General features: G+C 37.3%; 1 protein-coding gene across 1 annotated transcript; it reads right to left on the minus strand.

Annotated features, from left to right (window-relative positions):
- Positions 1-10,316: 10,316 nt before the first annotated feature.
- LOC138092728 (olfactory receptor 5M5) lies at positions 10,317-11,285 on the minus strand. Its single transcript, XM_068988792.1, has one exon. The coding sequence runs from the start codon at positions 11,283-11,285 to the stop codon at positions 10,317-10,319; it is 969 nt and encodes a 322-aa protein (XP_068844893.1).
- Positions 11,286-16,946: the final 5,661 nt, after the last annotated feature.

The raw sequence follows: 16,946 nt of genomic DNA on the forward strand, positions 1-16,946 counted from the left end.
CTTGAGGTGTGAAATAAGAGGAAACTTTCCCTCAACGTAGTCTTGTTTAGCTAAAGCAAACTGCCATTAAGGTTATCAAATAAAGAAAGTCTTCTAGGAAAATCCATTTTATTATAATAGAGTTCTCAACCCAAAATCATCAAAATAAACAATAATTTAAAATATACTGGAATATTTCTGATTACAGTTTCAATTTCCATGCTTGTCATGGGTCTGTTAAGATTTTCTATTTCTTCCTGGTTCAGTTTTAGAAAGTTGTACTTTTATAAGAATTTGTCCATTTCTTCCATGTTGTCTATTTTATTGGCATATAATTGCTGATAGTAGTCTCTTATGATCCTTTGTATTTCTGTGTTGTCTGTTGTGATCGCTCCATTTTTATTTCTAATTTTATTGATTTGATTTTTGTCTTTTTGTTTCTTGATGAGTCTGGCTAATGGTTTGTTAATTTGATTTATCCTTTCAAAGAACCAGTTTTTGGCTTTGTTGACTTTTGCTACAGTCTCCTTTGTTTCTTTTGCATTTATTTCTGCCCTAGTTTTTAAGATTTCTTTCCGTCTACTAACTCTGGGGTTCTCCATTTCTTCCTTTTCTAGTTGCATTAGGTGTAGAGTTCAGTTATTTATTTGACTTTTTTTGTTGTTTCTTGATGTATGCCTGTATTGCTATGAACTTTCCTCTTAGCACTGCTTTTATAATGTCCCACAGGTTTTGGGTTGTTGTGTTTTCATTTGTTTCTATGCATATTTTCATTTCTTTTTTTTTATTTCTTCTGTGCTTTGTTGGTCATTCAGCAGCATATTGTTCAGCCTCCATATGTTGGAATTTTCAATAGTTTTGCTCCTGTAATTGAGATCTAATCTTAATGCATTATTGTCAGAAAAGATGCTTGGAATGATTTTGATTTTTTTGAATTTATCAAGGTTAGATTTATGGCCCAGGATGTGATCTATCCTGGAAAAGATTCCTTGCACACTTGAAAAAAAAGGTGAAATTCATTGTTTTGGGGTGAAATGTCCTATATATACCAATTAGGTCTAACTGGTCTATTGTATCATTTAAAGTTTGCATTTCTTTGTTAATTTTCTGTTTAGTTGATCTGTCCATAGGTGTGAGTGGGTTATTAAAGTCTCCCACTAATATTGTGTTACTGTTAATTTCCTCTTTCATACTTGTTAGCATTTGTCTTGCATATTGTTGTGCTCCTATGTTGGGTGCATATATATTTAAAATTGTTATATCTTCTTCTTAGATTGATCTTTTGATTATTATGTAGTGTTCTTTGTCTTTTTTCACAGCCTTAGTTTTAAAGGCTATTTTATCTGATATGAGTATTGCTATTCCTGCTTTCTTTTGGTCTCTATTTGCGTGGAATATCTTTTTCCAGCCCTTCACTTTCAGTCTGTGTGTGTCCCTTGTTTTGACGTGGGTCTCTTGTAGGCAGCATATACAGGGATCTTGTTTTTGTATCCATTCAGCCAGTCTTTGCCTTTTGGTTGGGGCATTCAACCCATTTACGTTTAAGGTAATTATTGATAAGCATGATCCCATTACCATTTACTTTGGCCACAGCAATCAGAGCAGAAAAACAAGTAAAAGGAATCCAAATTGGAAAAGAAGAAGTAAAACTCTCACTGTTTGCAGATGACATGATCCTCTACATAGAAAATCCTAAAGACTCCACCAGAAAGAGCTAGAGCTAATCAATGTATATAGTAAAGTTGCAGATATAAAATCAACACACAGAAATCCCTTGCATTCCTATACACTAATAATGTGAAACTAGAAAGAGAAATTAAGGAAACAATTCCATTCACATTGCAATGAAAACAATAAAATACCTAGGAATATCCCTACCTAAAGAAACTAAAGACCTATATATAGAAAACTACAAAACACTGATGAAAGAAATCAAAGAGGACACTAATAGATGGTGAAATATACCATGTTCATGGATCGAAAGAATCAATATAGTGAAAATGAATATACTATACAAAGCAATCTACAGATTCAATGCAATCCCTATCAAGCTACCAACGGTATTTTTCACAGAGCTAGAACAAATAATTTCAAGATTTGTATGGAAATACAAAAAAACCTCGAATAGCCAAAGCAATCTTGGGAAAGAAGAATGGAACTGGAGGAATCAACTTGCCTGACTTCAGGCTCTACTACAAAGCCACAGTCATCAAGACAGTATGGTACTGACACAAAGACAGAAATATAGATCAATGGAACAAAATAGAAAGCCCAGAAAAATATCCACATACCTATGGACACCTTATCTTTGACAAAGGAGGCAAGAATATACAATGGAGTAAAGACAATCTCTTTAACAAGTGGTGCTGGGAAAACTGGTCAACCGCTTGTAAAAGAATGAAACTAGATCACTTTCTAATACCCCCACAAAAATAAACTCAAAATGGATTAAAGATATAAACGTAAGACTGGAAACTTCTAGAGGAGAACATAGGCAAAACACTCTCCGACATAAATCACAGCAGGATCCTCTATGATCCACCTCCCAGAATACTAGAAAGAAAAGCAAAAATAAACAAATGGGATCTAATTAAAATTAAAAGCTTCTGCACAACAAAGGAAACTATAAGCAAGGTGAAAAGACAGCGTTTTGAATGGGAGAAAATAAGAGCAAATGAAGCAACTGACAAACAACTAATCTCAAAAATATACAAGCAACTTATGCAGCTCAATTCCAGAAAAATAAACGACCCAATCAAAAAATGGGCCAAAGAACTAAATAGACATTTCTCCACAGAAGACATATGGATGGCTAACAAACACATGAAAAGATGCTCAACATCACTCATTATCAGAGAAATGCAAATCAAAACCACAATGTGGTACCATTTCACACCACTCAGAATGGCTGCAATCCAAAAGTCTGCAAGCAATAAATGCTGGAGAGGGTGTGGAGAAAAGGGAACCCTCTTACACTGTTGGTGGGAATGCAAACTAGTACAGCCACTATGGAGAACAATGTGGAGATTCCTTAAAATTTGCAAATAGAACTGCCTTATGACCCAGCAATCCCACTGCTGGGCATACACACCGAGGAAACCAGAATTGAAAAACATGTACCCCAATATTCATCACAGCACTGTTTATAATAGCCAGGACATGGAAACAACCTAGATGTCCATCAGCAGATGAATGGATAAGAAAGCTGTGCTACATATACACAATGGAGTATTACTCAGCCATTAAAAAGAATACATGTGAATCAGTTCTAATGAGATGGATGAAACTGGAGCCAATTATACAGAGTGAAGTAAGCCAGAAAGAAAAAACACCAATACAGTATAGTAACACATATATATGGAATTTAGAAAGATGGTAATGATAACCCTGTATGTGAGACAGCAAAAGAGACACAGATGTATAGAATGGACTTTTGGACTCTGAGAGAGAGGGAGAGGGTGGGATGATTTGGGAGAATGGCACTGAAACATGTATACTATCATGTAAGAAACGAATCCCCAGTCTGTGTTACAGGATACAGGATGCTTGGGGCTGGTGCACGGGGATGATCCAGAGAGATGACATGGGGTGGGAGGTGGGAGGGGGGTTCAGGATTGGGAACTCATGTACACCCGTGGTGGATTCATGTCAATGTATGTCAAAACCAATACAGTATTGTAAAGTAAAATAAAGTAAATATAAAAATTAAAAACAAATTTAAAAAATAAAATAAAAATATAAAAACAAATACTGTAATTTCCAAATCAATGACTACTTTTACATGCATTCTGATTTTCTAAGTTCAATAATGCATATCATATTGTTTATTTAAAACTCAGAAAAATTTATTCAACAATTAAATTTCCATTGAACATCTACTTGTAGAATGTGAGATAGATGAGTTTTATTTATTTCTTTATTTTTGATAATGAGTTTTAAAGTAAGGAATCAAGGATTCAGAGCAAAGGATTTTAAGTAAGTCACTGATATAAATATTACTTGACTCTAGATTGAATATTTGTTAAGAATATAATATTTACTCTATTATTCAAATAAAACAAAAAATCATGTTTACAATATCCCATAGTAAAAGATAACCAAATATGACCCATTCAAATTTTTCAAGTAGTGATTCTTCATCTTTATGGATAAAGAATAATATGTAGTAATTCAAATGTGGTATTCTTTATATTCTTTCTTTCTATTTATTTGGCAGTTCAAATGAAGAATCACAAACATGTAGGAGAGACACTACTTCAATTTTGCTTTCATTCTTCCAAGGAAGTACCATATTCATAAGACGATTACAAAGCATTTTCTTACATGATAGTATACATGTTTCAGTGCCATTCTCCCAAATCATCCCACCCTCTCCCTCTCCCTCAGAGTCCAAAAGTCCATTGTATACATCTGTGTCTCTTTTGCTGTCTCACATACAGGGTTAACATTACCATCTTTCTAAAATTCTGGCTTGCAAAGATTAAAAAGATGGAAAATTCATTTGTGAAAATGTAAATTTTTGAGATTACCGTAAATCCTTAATCATATTTTGGATTTCCAATATGATCTATGATAAATAACAATTTAACTTGATCGTAGTAGTTGCAAAGTGGCAAAACACCATAATGTTGCACCATATCACCAGCTCTGCAGAAAACCACTGTGATGTTGTATACAAATCTAAGCGAAACCTCATTTATAGGCAAAGGTAGCCACATAACTGTACATTTTGGACTTAATGACTTGAAGAGTACATGAAACTACATGAAAAGTAGGTAATCATATGAATGTAATGGTCACAGAGAGCAGCAGGAATGAAACCTTGAGTTACCGGGAATGTAATCATATTATACTCTTCAAATAAGTTGGACAAGAAAATGACTTTTTTAAACAAAATGTTAACCAGAATGTGAGAGATTGGCAGATTGGCAAAGTGGCAGTATGAGGGTGTGAATCTCAAAGTTAGGTCTAAGTTTTCAACAAGAAAGAGAATACAGGGAAATAAGAATAAGATGAAGAAGACAAGTTGCAAAACTGAACAACTGCTCAGTTTCAGGAGGCTAAAATCCTTCTTTCTTGTCTGATTTATTCTGAACATTTCCAGTTGAATTATTCTGTTTAAGGAAACAAAAGCAGATTTATTACACATGAATAAAGTATACACATTTATGATACCATCAGTATGTTGACATGGTGTCTAATTCTCTTCACATTATAAGACTTAAATTGTAATTTCCACTTTGTAAAAGTTGTCTATACATCTATCCATCTATCTATCTTCTATCTGTCACATGTCTATGTTTTAGGGCACACTACAGGCTAAGTAATAGAGAAATCATTGCTTTAAAATGTAATATCTGGCCTTAAGATGTGGTTCAGCTGGTAAAGATGTTTATTTAAAAGGATTTCTTGGTGGCTTAAATGGTAAGGAGTCTGCCTGCAGTGTGGGAGACCCGGGTTTGATTCCTGGGTTAGGAAGATCCCCTGGAGAAGGAAACGGCCACTTACTAAAGTACTCTTGCCTGAAAAATTCCATGGACAGAGGAGCCTGGCAGGCTACAGTCTATGGGGTTGCAAAGAGTCAGAAACAACTGAGCGATTCCACTTCTCAATTTTTTTTTTAAGGTGATTATAGTATCATGAGAAACGTTGGTTTAAATTAAATAGCCAAACCTATAAGGGTATTATATTTAAACAGTAATAAATGTAATAATGGAAAAATAACGCTATGAAGAGGAAGAGTCTCAAACAACTGAGTAATTTTCTATTTAATAATAAAGTAAGTTAATTTTATTGAATGAAAAATATGTAACAAGCACTGTGCTAAATATTTTAGGTAATAATCCATTTCCTCTACACAGCTTCCATATGAGAAAGCACCATATATTAATCTCACAGACAAGAAAACTGGGGCAGGGAGAGGTTGAGTAATCTGCTCAGTGAGTCTGATTTCAGAATTTGTACTTTCAACTCTTAATTTAGTTGACAAATGATGGAGTCAGTATCTGATTATAAGTCTTACTTTATTAAACATGTTGAATTTATTATAGATAATAAGATAGGACGTCTTCTCATAGTGGCTTATATCATTCAGTGTCCAGCAACAGTTAAATACCTGGTCAATGGCATTATTGGAGGACAGAAAATTATAGCTTTATTCATTGTGTGGTTTTTGTCATCAACGAACTATAGTGACAAAAAGGAAGGTATAGAAAAAAAAAGGCATTAAACTTGGAAGTCAAACATATTTGGGGTTCCCTCATAGTTCAGTTGGTAAAGAATCTGTCTGCAATGCAAGAGACCCCGGTTCAATTCCTGGGTCAGGAAGATCCACTGAAGAAGGCATAGGCTACCCACTCCAGTATTCCTGGGCTTCCCTTGTGGCTCAGCTGGTAAAGAATCCACCTGCATTGTGAGAGACCTGGGTTTGATCCCTGCATTGGGAAGATCCCCTGGAGGAAGGAAAGGCTACCCACTCCAGTATTCTGGCCTGGAGAATTCCATGGATACAGTCCTTAGGGTCACAAAGAGTCTGACACAACTGAGCCACTTTCACTTTTCACTTTCTAAGTTATGTGATTTTATGTTAGTAATCTGTAGTCTCTGTATGTTCATCTCTAGAACGGGGACTATAATACTGAAATAATAGTATTGGTGATAACATTAAGTGAAACAACAGTAGGCCAGAAAGATTTGTTCGGGTGTTCTGCAAGATCTGATGGAAGAAGTCGAACGAATATTTTGGCCAACTCAATATTAAAACAGTGCCTGATCTTTGAAAATTATTATTTCTTTTTCTCTCCTCCATATGTACATGTGTGAGTGTGAAAGTCTAAATATTCTTCAAATATCCACTACTCCAAAGAAAACATGTAGGAATAAAAATATTAGACTTATATCATCGTTTCCTGAAATACTCAACTATTTGTTTCAATACACTAGGATCGATTTTCATTAAAAAAAAAAAAGAAAAGAAAAAAAAAAAACCTACGAGTTAGAGCTGATGATCTTTCAGATAGGTGGAAAGGAAAATGCAGCTCTTTTACAATAGTTACTGCTCCTTAGGAAAGTGAATCAGACACGCAGATAATATCACTCAAATGGCAGAAAGTAAAGAGGAACTAAAGAACCAGTTGATGAGAGTGAAAGAGGAGAATGAAAAAGCTGCTTTGAAACTCAACATTCAAAGAACTAAGATCATGGTATCTGGTCCCATCACTTTGTGGCAAATAGAAGTTGAAAAGAAGTGACAGACTTTATATTTTTGGGATCCAAAACCACTGGGGGTGGTAACTGCATCCTTGAAATTAAACCACATTTGCTCCTTAGAAGGAAGGTTATGTCCAAACTAGACAGCATATGAAAAAGCAAAGACATCACTTTGCTGATGAAGGTCAGTCTAGTCAAAGCTATGGCTTTTCCAGTTGTCATATATGGGTGGGAGAGCTGGATCATAGAGAAGGCTGCACGTTGAAGAATTGATGCTTTTGAATTGTGACACTGGAGGAGATTCTTGAGAGTCCCTTGGACTGCAACGAGATCCAACCAGTCAATCCTAAAGGAAATCAGTCCTGAATATTCATTGAAAAGACTGATGCTGAAGCTGAAGCTCCAAAAATTTGGCTACCTGATGCAAAAAGCAGACTCATAGGAAAAGACCCTGATGCTGGGAAAAACTGAAGGCAGAATAAGAAAAGGGTGGCAGAGGATGAGATGATCAGATAGCACAACTGACTCAGTGGACATGAGACAGTGGAGAAGAGGGAATCCTGGTATGCTGTAGTCCATGGGGTCACAAAGAGTTGGACATAGTGACTGAACAGCAAACAACAACAGGGAAAGTTCATTAAATATTCTCTATTTTCTCATGGAAGCATCAGTCATCACATTTCTGAATTTGTTCAGTAACTGTAGGATCTGTCAGATTTAACTTTTAAAGGAGAAGAACAGTGATTTAAGAGGCTATTCTAACATTTTTTCAAGAGAGATTTTATCATTAATAAAAATTGATTCCCTAATTTTTAGGTAAAAATCCAAGGTACTCTGCTCATGGGATTCTCCAGGCAAAAATACTGGAGTGGGTTTCCATCTCCTTCTCCAGGGGATATTCCCATCCCAGGGATTGAACCTGGGTATCCTGCATTGCAAGCAGATTCTTTACCATCTGAGTTACCAGTGAAATCCAGGGTCAACTGAAGTACTTCACTACTTCAAAAAGCATTTCATGAGCACATACTTACTCTATGGCCAACACAGTGTTCAATAGAAACTAAAAAAAAAAAAAAAAAATCAGGTTATCTGAGGCCAATTAGTCAATTCATGAAAGTAGTGGGTGAAATCCTTTTATATCTCAAACTTGTGTGCATGAGCACATAACTATGAGCACCATATTTCTAATGTCAGTTATAAACATCAGTGACAGCATGGGTCACCTGAGTTTCTGAACAGTACTGTTGCCTTAAAAATAATGCTTTGTCAGAGTCACTCGGTCCTTCCAGAAATTGTTTTATACCTGCAAAAAGGGAGGCAGTTTGTTCACTTTCAAAATGGACAATTTTTTTAATGCTGCAATCAGTACTGAACCTTTATTTAGTGTCAAGCCCGTCTAGATTATAAAGATAGATACATGGACCCTGGGATCACAACATTTGAAATAATAAAAGGGCTAGTTTTACATAACTGAATATGTTTGTATTCTTAAAAATAATAGATTTCTAGATATTTAAGTAGAATTCAACAAGCTATAAATTGAATGTTACAAGTTAAAAGAATAGCTATTTATTTGTATGTATGTTTTAACAAAATTTATAAGCAATCTGACTTTCAAAATAAAGTTATTTCAATAACAATAAAGAAACAATATATAGTAATGGAAAGATAGAAATAATTGTATGGGATAACATAGAATTAATGACTATAAAAATATTGAGCAAAAATAAGCTCTAAGATGAAAAGGATGCTTTGAAATAAAGTGAGAAAAATAAAGGTGTCAGTTGGGGGGATAATAATATTTGTGTCATCCTTTTCCTTTGAAAGTAACATCCAACACTGATTTTGCTCAGACACTTTCTGGTCTGACATAATATTGAATGGGACTTATTGGTATATTTTGGCAGGTGCATAAAAAAATCAACAAGTTTTTGTTTTGTGCAATTATAAGACTCCCTTCAATTTACTCTGAATAAATGGATCCTTTCCTCTATAACATCAGCCCTTTCCTTTTCTTTATTATAGCACTTAACACTTTTTTTTACTTGTATGTTTACAGTTTCATGAAACTGTGCAACACTAGTGCTCCTTGCAGGTTCCTTAGTATGTGAAGCAGTTCTTGGCTCATTGTAGATACCTGCTAAACATTCATTAACTTAGATATATAAGAATTAATTGTCACAAAGGACAATTGTGGGTAAAATTCGAGCAATGGTATTGACAGAAAATATCTGCCACATCCTGAAAAAATAGATTACTAGAGAGGAGAGAAAGCATGAAAACCCTAGGAGGTTGGAATTACTTTGATAAACTCTAGAGATGATATAATTCCTGCAGTGGCAAACCCTAAATATTTGTTTGAATCATTCTTTGTTTCAGGAATTAATATATATAAATAAATTGTTTGGAAATATTTATTTTCTGTTATGGCCTAAGGAGAAAATGTCTGATTGAAAATGACTGTCACAGGTGGAGAAAAATAAATGGATGTCATTTATGGACATGAGGGTGCCATTACACATTGTCTCCCTTAGTTGACAGCAAGTCTTATCAGCAGTTGTGATCACATTCTTCTAAACCATGGGATCAAAGCCCCTTCATGGTAAATGATACAAAATTATAAAATACTATAACTTAGCTCACCATAGTGAACATGTGTTATTAACAACTTTGTATATATATGTACATATATGGCCATACCATACATTGATTTGTGGATATTAGAGAAATATTATAGAAATATAAAAAATATTGTTAATAATGGTAAATTTGAGAAGTGAGATTGGAAGATCAGAGTGGGACAAAGAAAAGGAAATCATTTACTTTATATTCTTTTAGAGATTAAATGTTTTTCTATGAAAATGTACAACTTTTTAATGTAAAATTAATGTATATATACAGATATAAACATAAAAATGAAATACCTACATATATAATGCCCAACGTTTTACACACAATGCACTCCAATGTCACCTGTAAAACTATAAACTGAGTCTTTAGCTTTTCTGTCATTACCTTATAGCTTTCAATCATGGATTTAAAATCGACATTTCTGTAATGCAGTTAAACTTGGTCCGGTTCTCATAAATATAACTTTTATTTAATACATAAAAAAAGACACGGCAATTTTAGTTCAAAAGTACCTTTCTTCTAATCAATTTCCAAAAGGCTTGTTTCACATCCTTGTTCCTCAAACTATAAATGATGGGGTTCAACATAGGGCTTACAAAAGTGTAGAAAACAGCAATGGTTTTGGACTGCTCCACTGACTGGTCTGTGGGAGGTCTAAGGTACATACAGAACAGGGTCCCATAAAACACAATCACTGCCGCCAGATGGGACCCACAGGTGGAAAAAGCTTTGTGCCTGCCTTCACCAGAGCTCATCCTCAGGATGGCAGTGAGAATGAAGATGTAGGAGATGAGGATTATGAGAAGAGATTTGGAGAGGTTAAATCCTGCCACCACAAACATGGATGTCTCCTTAATGTAAGTGTCAGAGCAGGAGAGTCGAATGAGGGGTGGGTCAGCGCAATAGAAGTGATAAATGACATTGGAGCCACAGAAGGTCAAGCGGTATGTCCACATGGTTTCCATCAGGCCACTAAGGAACCCGTAGGTATATGGGCCAGCAATCAGGCGAATGCAGACCCCCTTGGACATTTTGCTGCTATAAATCAAAGGATTGCAGATGGCCATGTACCTATCATAAGCCATCACAGCTAGCATGTAATATTCAGTAATCACTATGGCAATGAAAAAATAGCACTGGATTAAACAAGCAGTGTAGGAAATGTTTTTTTTTTTTTTTTTTTCCTCTGATAAGAAATTCACCAACATCTTGGGAGTCACGTTAGTGGAATACCACAAATCCAAGCAGGACAAACTGGCAAGAAAAAAGTACATAGGGGTGTGGAGGCATGAATCTATCTTGATCAATAGCAACATCCCAAGGTTCCCTCCCATGGTGATCAGACAGATCCCCAGGAACAGCACAAAGAGGATGGGCTGAAGATCTGGACGATCTGTTAATCCCAAAAGAACAAATTCAGTCACGAAGGTGGAATTTCCTCTGCCTATTTTCTTAGGTGCCAGCATTGTTCACTTCAGTCAGTCAATCAGTTCAGCCGCTCAGTCGTGTCCCACTCTTTGTGAGATCACTTAGATAAATTAAAATTATTCACTTAGATAAATTAAAATAAGAAGTGAATGAGAAGTTCATCATACATTTCTTCTCTATCTTTCTTGTGTTCCCTTTCTCTCTTTTTCTTCGACCCTCAGTTACCCTCACACATAGCTATCATCAGTCATAGTCTCAGACTGAAGGAGGTAAGACTTTTAATAAGGTCACAATCCCTAATAGCTAAGTATACAATGTAGAGATGATTCCCAAACAGAATGTCTCTTGTGTCTCCACCTTATTTTGGAATGAGGGAAAGTGAAAGTGAAAGTGAAGTTGCTCAGTCATGCCCGACTCTTTGCGACCCCATAGACTGTAGCTACCAGGCTATTCTGTCCATGGGATTTTCCAGGCAAGAGTACTCAAGTGGGTTGCCATTTCCTTCTCGAGGGGATCTTCCCAACCCAGTGGTCAAACTGGGGTCCCCTGCATTGCAAGCAGATGCTTTACCATCTGAGCCACCAGGGCAGTCTCATTGGAATGAGGGATATATAACCCAAAGTTTATCTTAAAATGGCTTCAACCACCAACTGTTACTTACAGATTGCTGTAAAATTGTAGATTCATCATTGGCCCCAAGGATGATTCTGGAAAAAATGGTGAGCATGTTTGGAAACACTTTTGCAGTCTTTAGTAGTATGTGCATATTTATTTGTTTATTAGTCATGCCACATGCAGGATCTTAGTTACCTGACCAGGGATCAGGGACCTGGCTGGTGACCCCTGCAGTGGAAGCAGAGTCTTAACCACTGAAAAACCATGAAAGCTTCCCAGTATGTGCATGCTTAGAAATTCAAACATTGAAAATTGTATTTCCTACTTACTGTATTGTTGTTGTTGTTTAGTTGCTAAGTGATGCTCAACTCTTTTGTGACCCCATGGGCTATAGCTTACCAGACTTCTCTGTCCATAGGATTTCCCAGGCAAGAATACTGGAGTGGGTTGCCAATTCCTTCTTAAGGGGATCTTCCTGATCCAGGGATTGAACCCGCATCTCCTCCATTGGTAGGTGGATTCTTTACACTGAGTATTAGAGTCCCACATTATAGGAATTTGAAGAAAAATTACTGAGGCCTATTTTACCAATCACTCATCTCCAACTCTTTGCTAACTCATGGACTATAGTCTGTCAACCTCCTCAGCTCATGGAATTATCCAGGCAATCATACTATTGTGAGTAGCCATTCTCCTATCCAAGGGATCTTCCCATCCCAGGAATCAAGCCTGAGTCTTCCACATTGCAGCCAGATTCTTTACAGTCTCAGCCACAGGGGACGTTCCACTTTATTACTTTGTCCCCACAATACAGGAGCATGTAGCATTCCTATCTAAATAGACCAAAAAAAAAAAAAAAAGACTCCAGATTCAGAAATAACAGTCATGTATGAATTATAGGAATAATTTTTCATTCAGAAGAGTTTATGCAGATAAAGGAAGAGAGATTTGGATAGGGGAAAAGAGAAGTGGCAAAAACTTATATCATAGTTCTGTTTGCTTATCCATTTATGTATTCATTTTTCACTTATCTAAGATAGCACTTAAGAAGTTTATAGCATATAGCAAAATTTGGTAACTTTGGGCTTCCCTGGTGGCTCAGAGGTTAAAGTGTCTGCCTCCAATGTGGGAGACCTGGGTTCGATCCCTGGGTCGGGAAGATGCCCTGGAGAAGGAAATGACAAGCCACTCCAGTATTCTTGCCTAGAGAATCCCATGGACGGAGGAGCCTGGTAGGCTACAGTCCACTGGGTCGCAAAAGAGTCGGACATGATTGAGCAACTTTACCTTTCACCTTGTGCTGCTAGGGGAATGGAAATTTGACTCTAATCTTCCTAGCATCACATGGTTCAATTAACTCAATTTAGGCCAATTTATATAATAAATAGTTCAATTATTTTCTTTACAGATTGCAATGGTCCAAAGTTGTTTAAGAAAAAAAAAAACTATCAACAGAGGTAGAATCATTCTTAATGCAGAGCTTCAGTTCATTTCAGTTCAGTTCTGTTCAGTCGCTCAGTCATGTCCAACGATTTGTGAACCCCTTAATCACAGCACACCAGGTCTCCCTGTCCATCACCATCTCACGGAGTTAACTCAAACTCATGTCCAGAGTCGGTGATGGCATCCAGCCATCTCATCCTCTGTCGTCCTCTTCTCCTCCTGCCCTCATTTCCTCCCAGCATCAGTCTTTTCCAAAAGTTAACTTTTCACATCAGGTGGCCAAAGTATTGGAGTTTCAGCTTTAGCATCAGTCCTTCCAAAGAATACTCAGGACTGATCTCTTTTAGAATGGACTGGTTGGATCTCCTTGCCATCCAAGGGACTCTCAAGAGCCTTCTCCAACACCACAGTTCAAAAGCATCAATTCTTCAGTGCTCAGCTTTCTTCACAGTCCAACACTCACATCCATACATGACCACTGGAAAAAACATAGCCTTGACTAGATGGACCTTTGTTCCAAAGTAATGTCTCTGCTTTTCAATATGCTATTTATGTTGGTCGTTAAGTTTCCTTCCAAGGAGTAAGTGTCTTTTAATTTCATGCCTGCAATCACCATCTGCAGTGATTTTGGAGCTCAAAATAAATAAATAAATAAATAAATAAATAAATAAATAAATAAAGTCTGACACTGTTTCCACTGTTTCCCCATGTATTTGCCAGGAAGTGAAAGGACCAGAGGCCATGACCTTAGCTTTCTGAATGTTGTGCTTTAAGACAACTTTTCACTTTCCTCTTTCATTTTCATCAAGGGGCTTTTTATTTCCTCTTCAGTTTCCGCCATAAGGGTGGTGTCGTCTGTATATCTGAGGTTAGTGATATTTCTCCCAGCAATCTTGATTCCAGCTTGTGCTTCTTCTAGACCAGCGTTTCTCATGATGTACTCTGCATATATGTTAAATAAGCAGGGTGACAATATACAGCCTTGACATACTCCTTTTCCTATTTGGAACCAGTCTGTTGTTCCATGTGCTGTTCTAACTGTTGCTTCCTGACCTCGTATAGGTTTCTCAAGAGGCAGGTCAGGTGGTCTGGAATTCCCATCTCTTCAAGAATTTTCCACAGTTTATTGTGATCCACACAGTCTTTGGCATAGTAAATAAAGCAAAAGTAGATGTTTTACTGGAACTCTCTTGCTTTTGTCATGATCCAGCGGATGTTGACAATTTGATCTCTGGTTCCTCTGCCTTTTCTAAAACCAGCTTGAACATCTGGAAGTTCATAGATCATATACTGCTGAAGCCTGGCTTGGAGAATTTTGAGCATTACTTTACCAGTGTGTCAGATGCGTGAAACTGTGTGGTACTTTGAGCATTCTTTGGCATTGCCTTTCTTTGGAATTGGAATGAAAACTGACCTTTTCCAGTTCTGTGGCCACTGCTGAGTTTTCCAAATTTGCTGGCATATTGAGTGCAACATTTTCACAGCATCATCTTTCAGGATTTGAAATAGCTCAACTGGAATTCCATCACCTCCACTAGATTTATTCGTAGTGATGCTTTCTAAGGCCCACTTGACTTCACATTCCAGGATATCTGGCTCTAGGTGAGTGATCACACCACCGTGGTTATCTGGGTGGTGAAGATCTTTTTTGTACAGTTCTTCTGTGTATTCTTGCCACCTCTTCTTAATATCTTCTGCTTCTGTTTGATCCATACCATTTCTGTCCTTTATCGAGCCCATCTTTGCATAAATGTTTCCTTGGTATCTCTCATTTTCTTGAAGAGATCTCTAGTCGTTCCCATTCTGTTGTTTTCTTCTATTTCTTTGCATTGATCACTGAGAAAGGCTTTCTTATCTCTCCTTGCTATTTTTTGGAACTCTGCTATTCAGATGTTTATATCTTTCCTTTTCTCCTTTGCTTTTCACTTCTCTTCTTTTTACAGCTATTTGTAAGGCCTCCCCAGACAGCCATTTTGCTTATTTTGCATTTCTTTTCCATGGGGATGGTCTTGATCCCTGTCTCCTGTACAATGTCACGAACCTCCATCCACATTTCATCAGGCACTCTATCTATCAGATCTAGGCCCTTAAATCTATTTCTCACTTCCACTGTATAATCATAAGGGATTTGATTTAGGTCATATCTGAATTGTTAAGTGGTTTTCCCTACTCACTTCAATTTAAGTCTGAATTTGACAATAAGGAGTTCATGTTCTATGCCACAGTCAGCTCCTGGTCTTATTTTTGCTGACTGTATAGAGCTTCTCCACCTTTGGCTGCAAAGAATATAACCAATCTAATTTCAGGGTTGACCATCTGGCAATGTCCATGTGTAGAGTCTTCTCTTGTGTTGTTGGGAGAGGGTGTTTGCTATGACCAGTGTGTTCTCTTGGTAAAACTCTATTAGTCTTTGCCCTGTTTCATTTAATATTCTAAGGCCAAATTTGCCTGTTACCACAGTTGTTTCTTGACTTCTTGCTTTCACATTACAGTCCCCTATAATGAAAAAGACATCTTTTTTGGGTGTTAGTTCTAAAAGGTCTTGTAGGTCTTCATAGAACCATTCAATTTCAGCTTCTTCAGCATTACTGATTGGGGCATAGAACTGGATTACTGTGATATTAAATGGTTTGCCTTGAAAATGAACAGAGATCATTCTGTCGTTTTTGAGATTGCATCCAAGTACTGCATTTCAGACTCTTTTGTTGACCATGATGGATACTCCATTTCTTCTAAAGGATTCCTTCCCACAGTAGTAGATATAATGGTCATCTGAGTTAAATTCACCCATTCCAATCCATTTTAATTTGCTAATTCCTAGAATGTCAACATTCACTCTTGCCATCTCCTGTTTGACCACTTCCTATTTGCCTTGTTTCATGAACCTAACATTTCAGGTTCCTATGCATATTGCTCTTTATAGCATCGGACCATGCTTCTATCACCAATCACATCCACAGCTGGATATTGTTTTTGCTTTGGCTCCATCCCTTCATTCTTTCTGGAGTTATTTTTCCACTGATCTCGAGTAGCATATTGGACACCTACTGACCTGGGGAGTTCCTTTTTCAGTATCGTTTCATTTTACTTTTTCATATTGTTCATGGGGTTCTCAAGGCAAGAATACTGAAGTGGTATTCCATTCCCTTCTCCAGTGGACCACATTCTGTCAGACCTCTCCACCATGACCCGCCTGTCTTGGGTGGCCACACATGGCATGGCTTAGTTTCATTGAGTTAGACAAAGCTGCAGTCCATGTGATTAGATTCACTAGTTGTCGGTGATTTGGTTTCAGGGTGTCTGTCCTCTGTTGCCTCTTGAAACACTACTGTCTTACTTGGGTTTGTCTTACCTTAGAAATGGGGTATCTCTTTATGGCTGCTCCAGCAAAGTGCAGCCACTGCTCCTTACCTTGGACAAGGGGTATCACCTCACGGCCGCCCCTGCTGACCTTGAACCTAGAGTAGCTCCTCTCGGCCCTCCTGCACCCGCACAGCCACCAATCCTTGGATGTGAAGTTGCTCCTATCAGCCCTGCCCCTGACCTCGGACGTGGGGTCATTCCTCTCGGCGGCTCCTGCACCATCACAGCCTGGCACTCTTGGCCACTGCCCCTGACCTCAGACCTGAGGTAGCTCCTCT

Source organism: Capricornis sumatraensis, chromosome 16 (genome assembly GCF_032405125.1).
Source record: "Capricornis sumatraensis isolate serow.1 chromosome 16, serow.2, whole genome shotgun sequence".
In the NCBI taxonomy this organism is placed as follows: domain Eukaryota; kingdom Metazoa; phylum Chordata; class Mammalia; order Artiodactyla; family Bovidae; genus Capricornis; species Capricornis sumatraensis.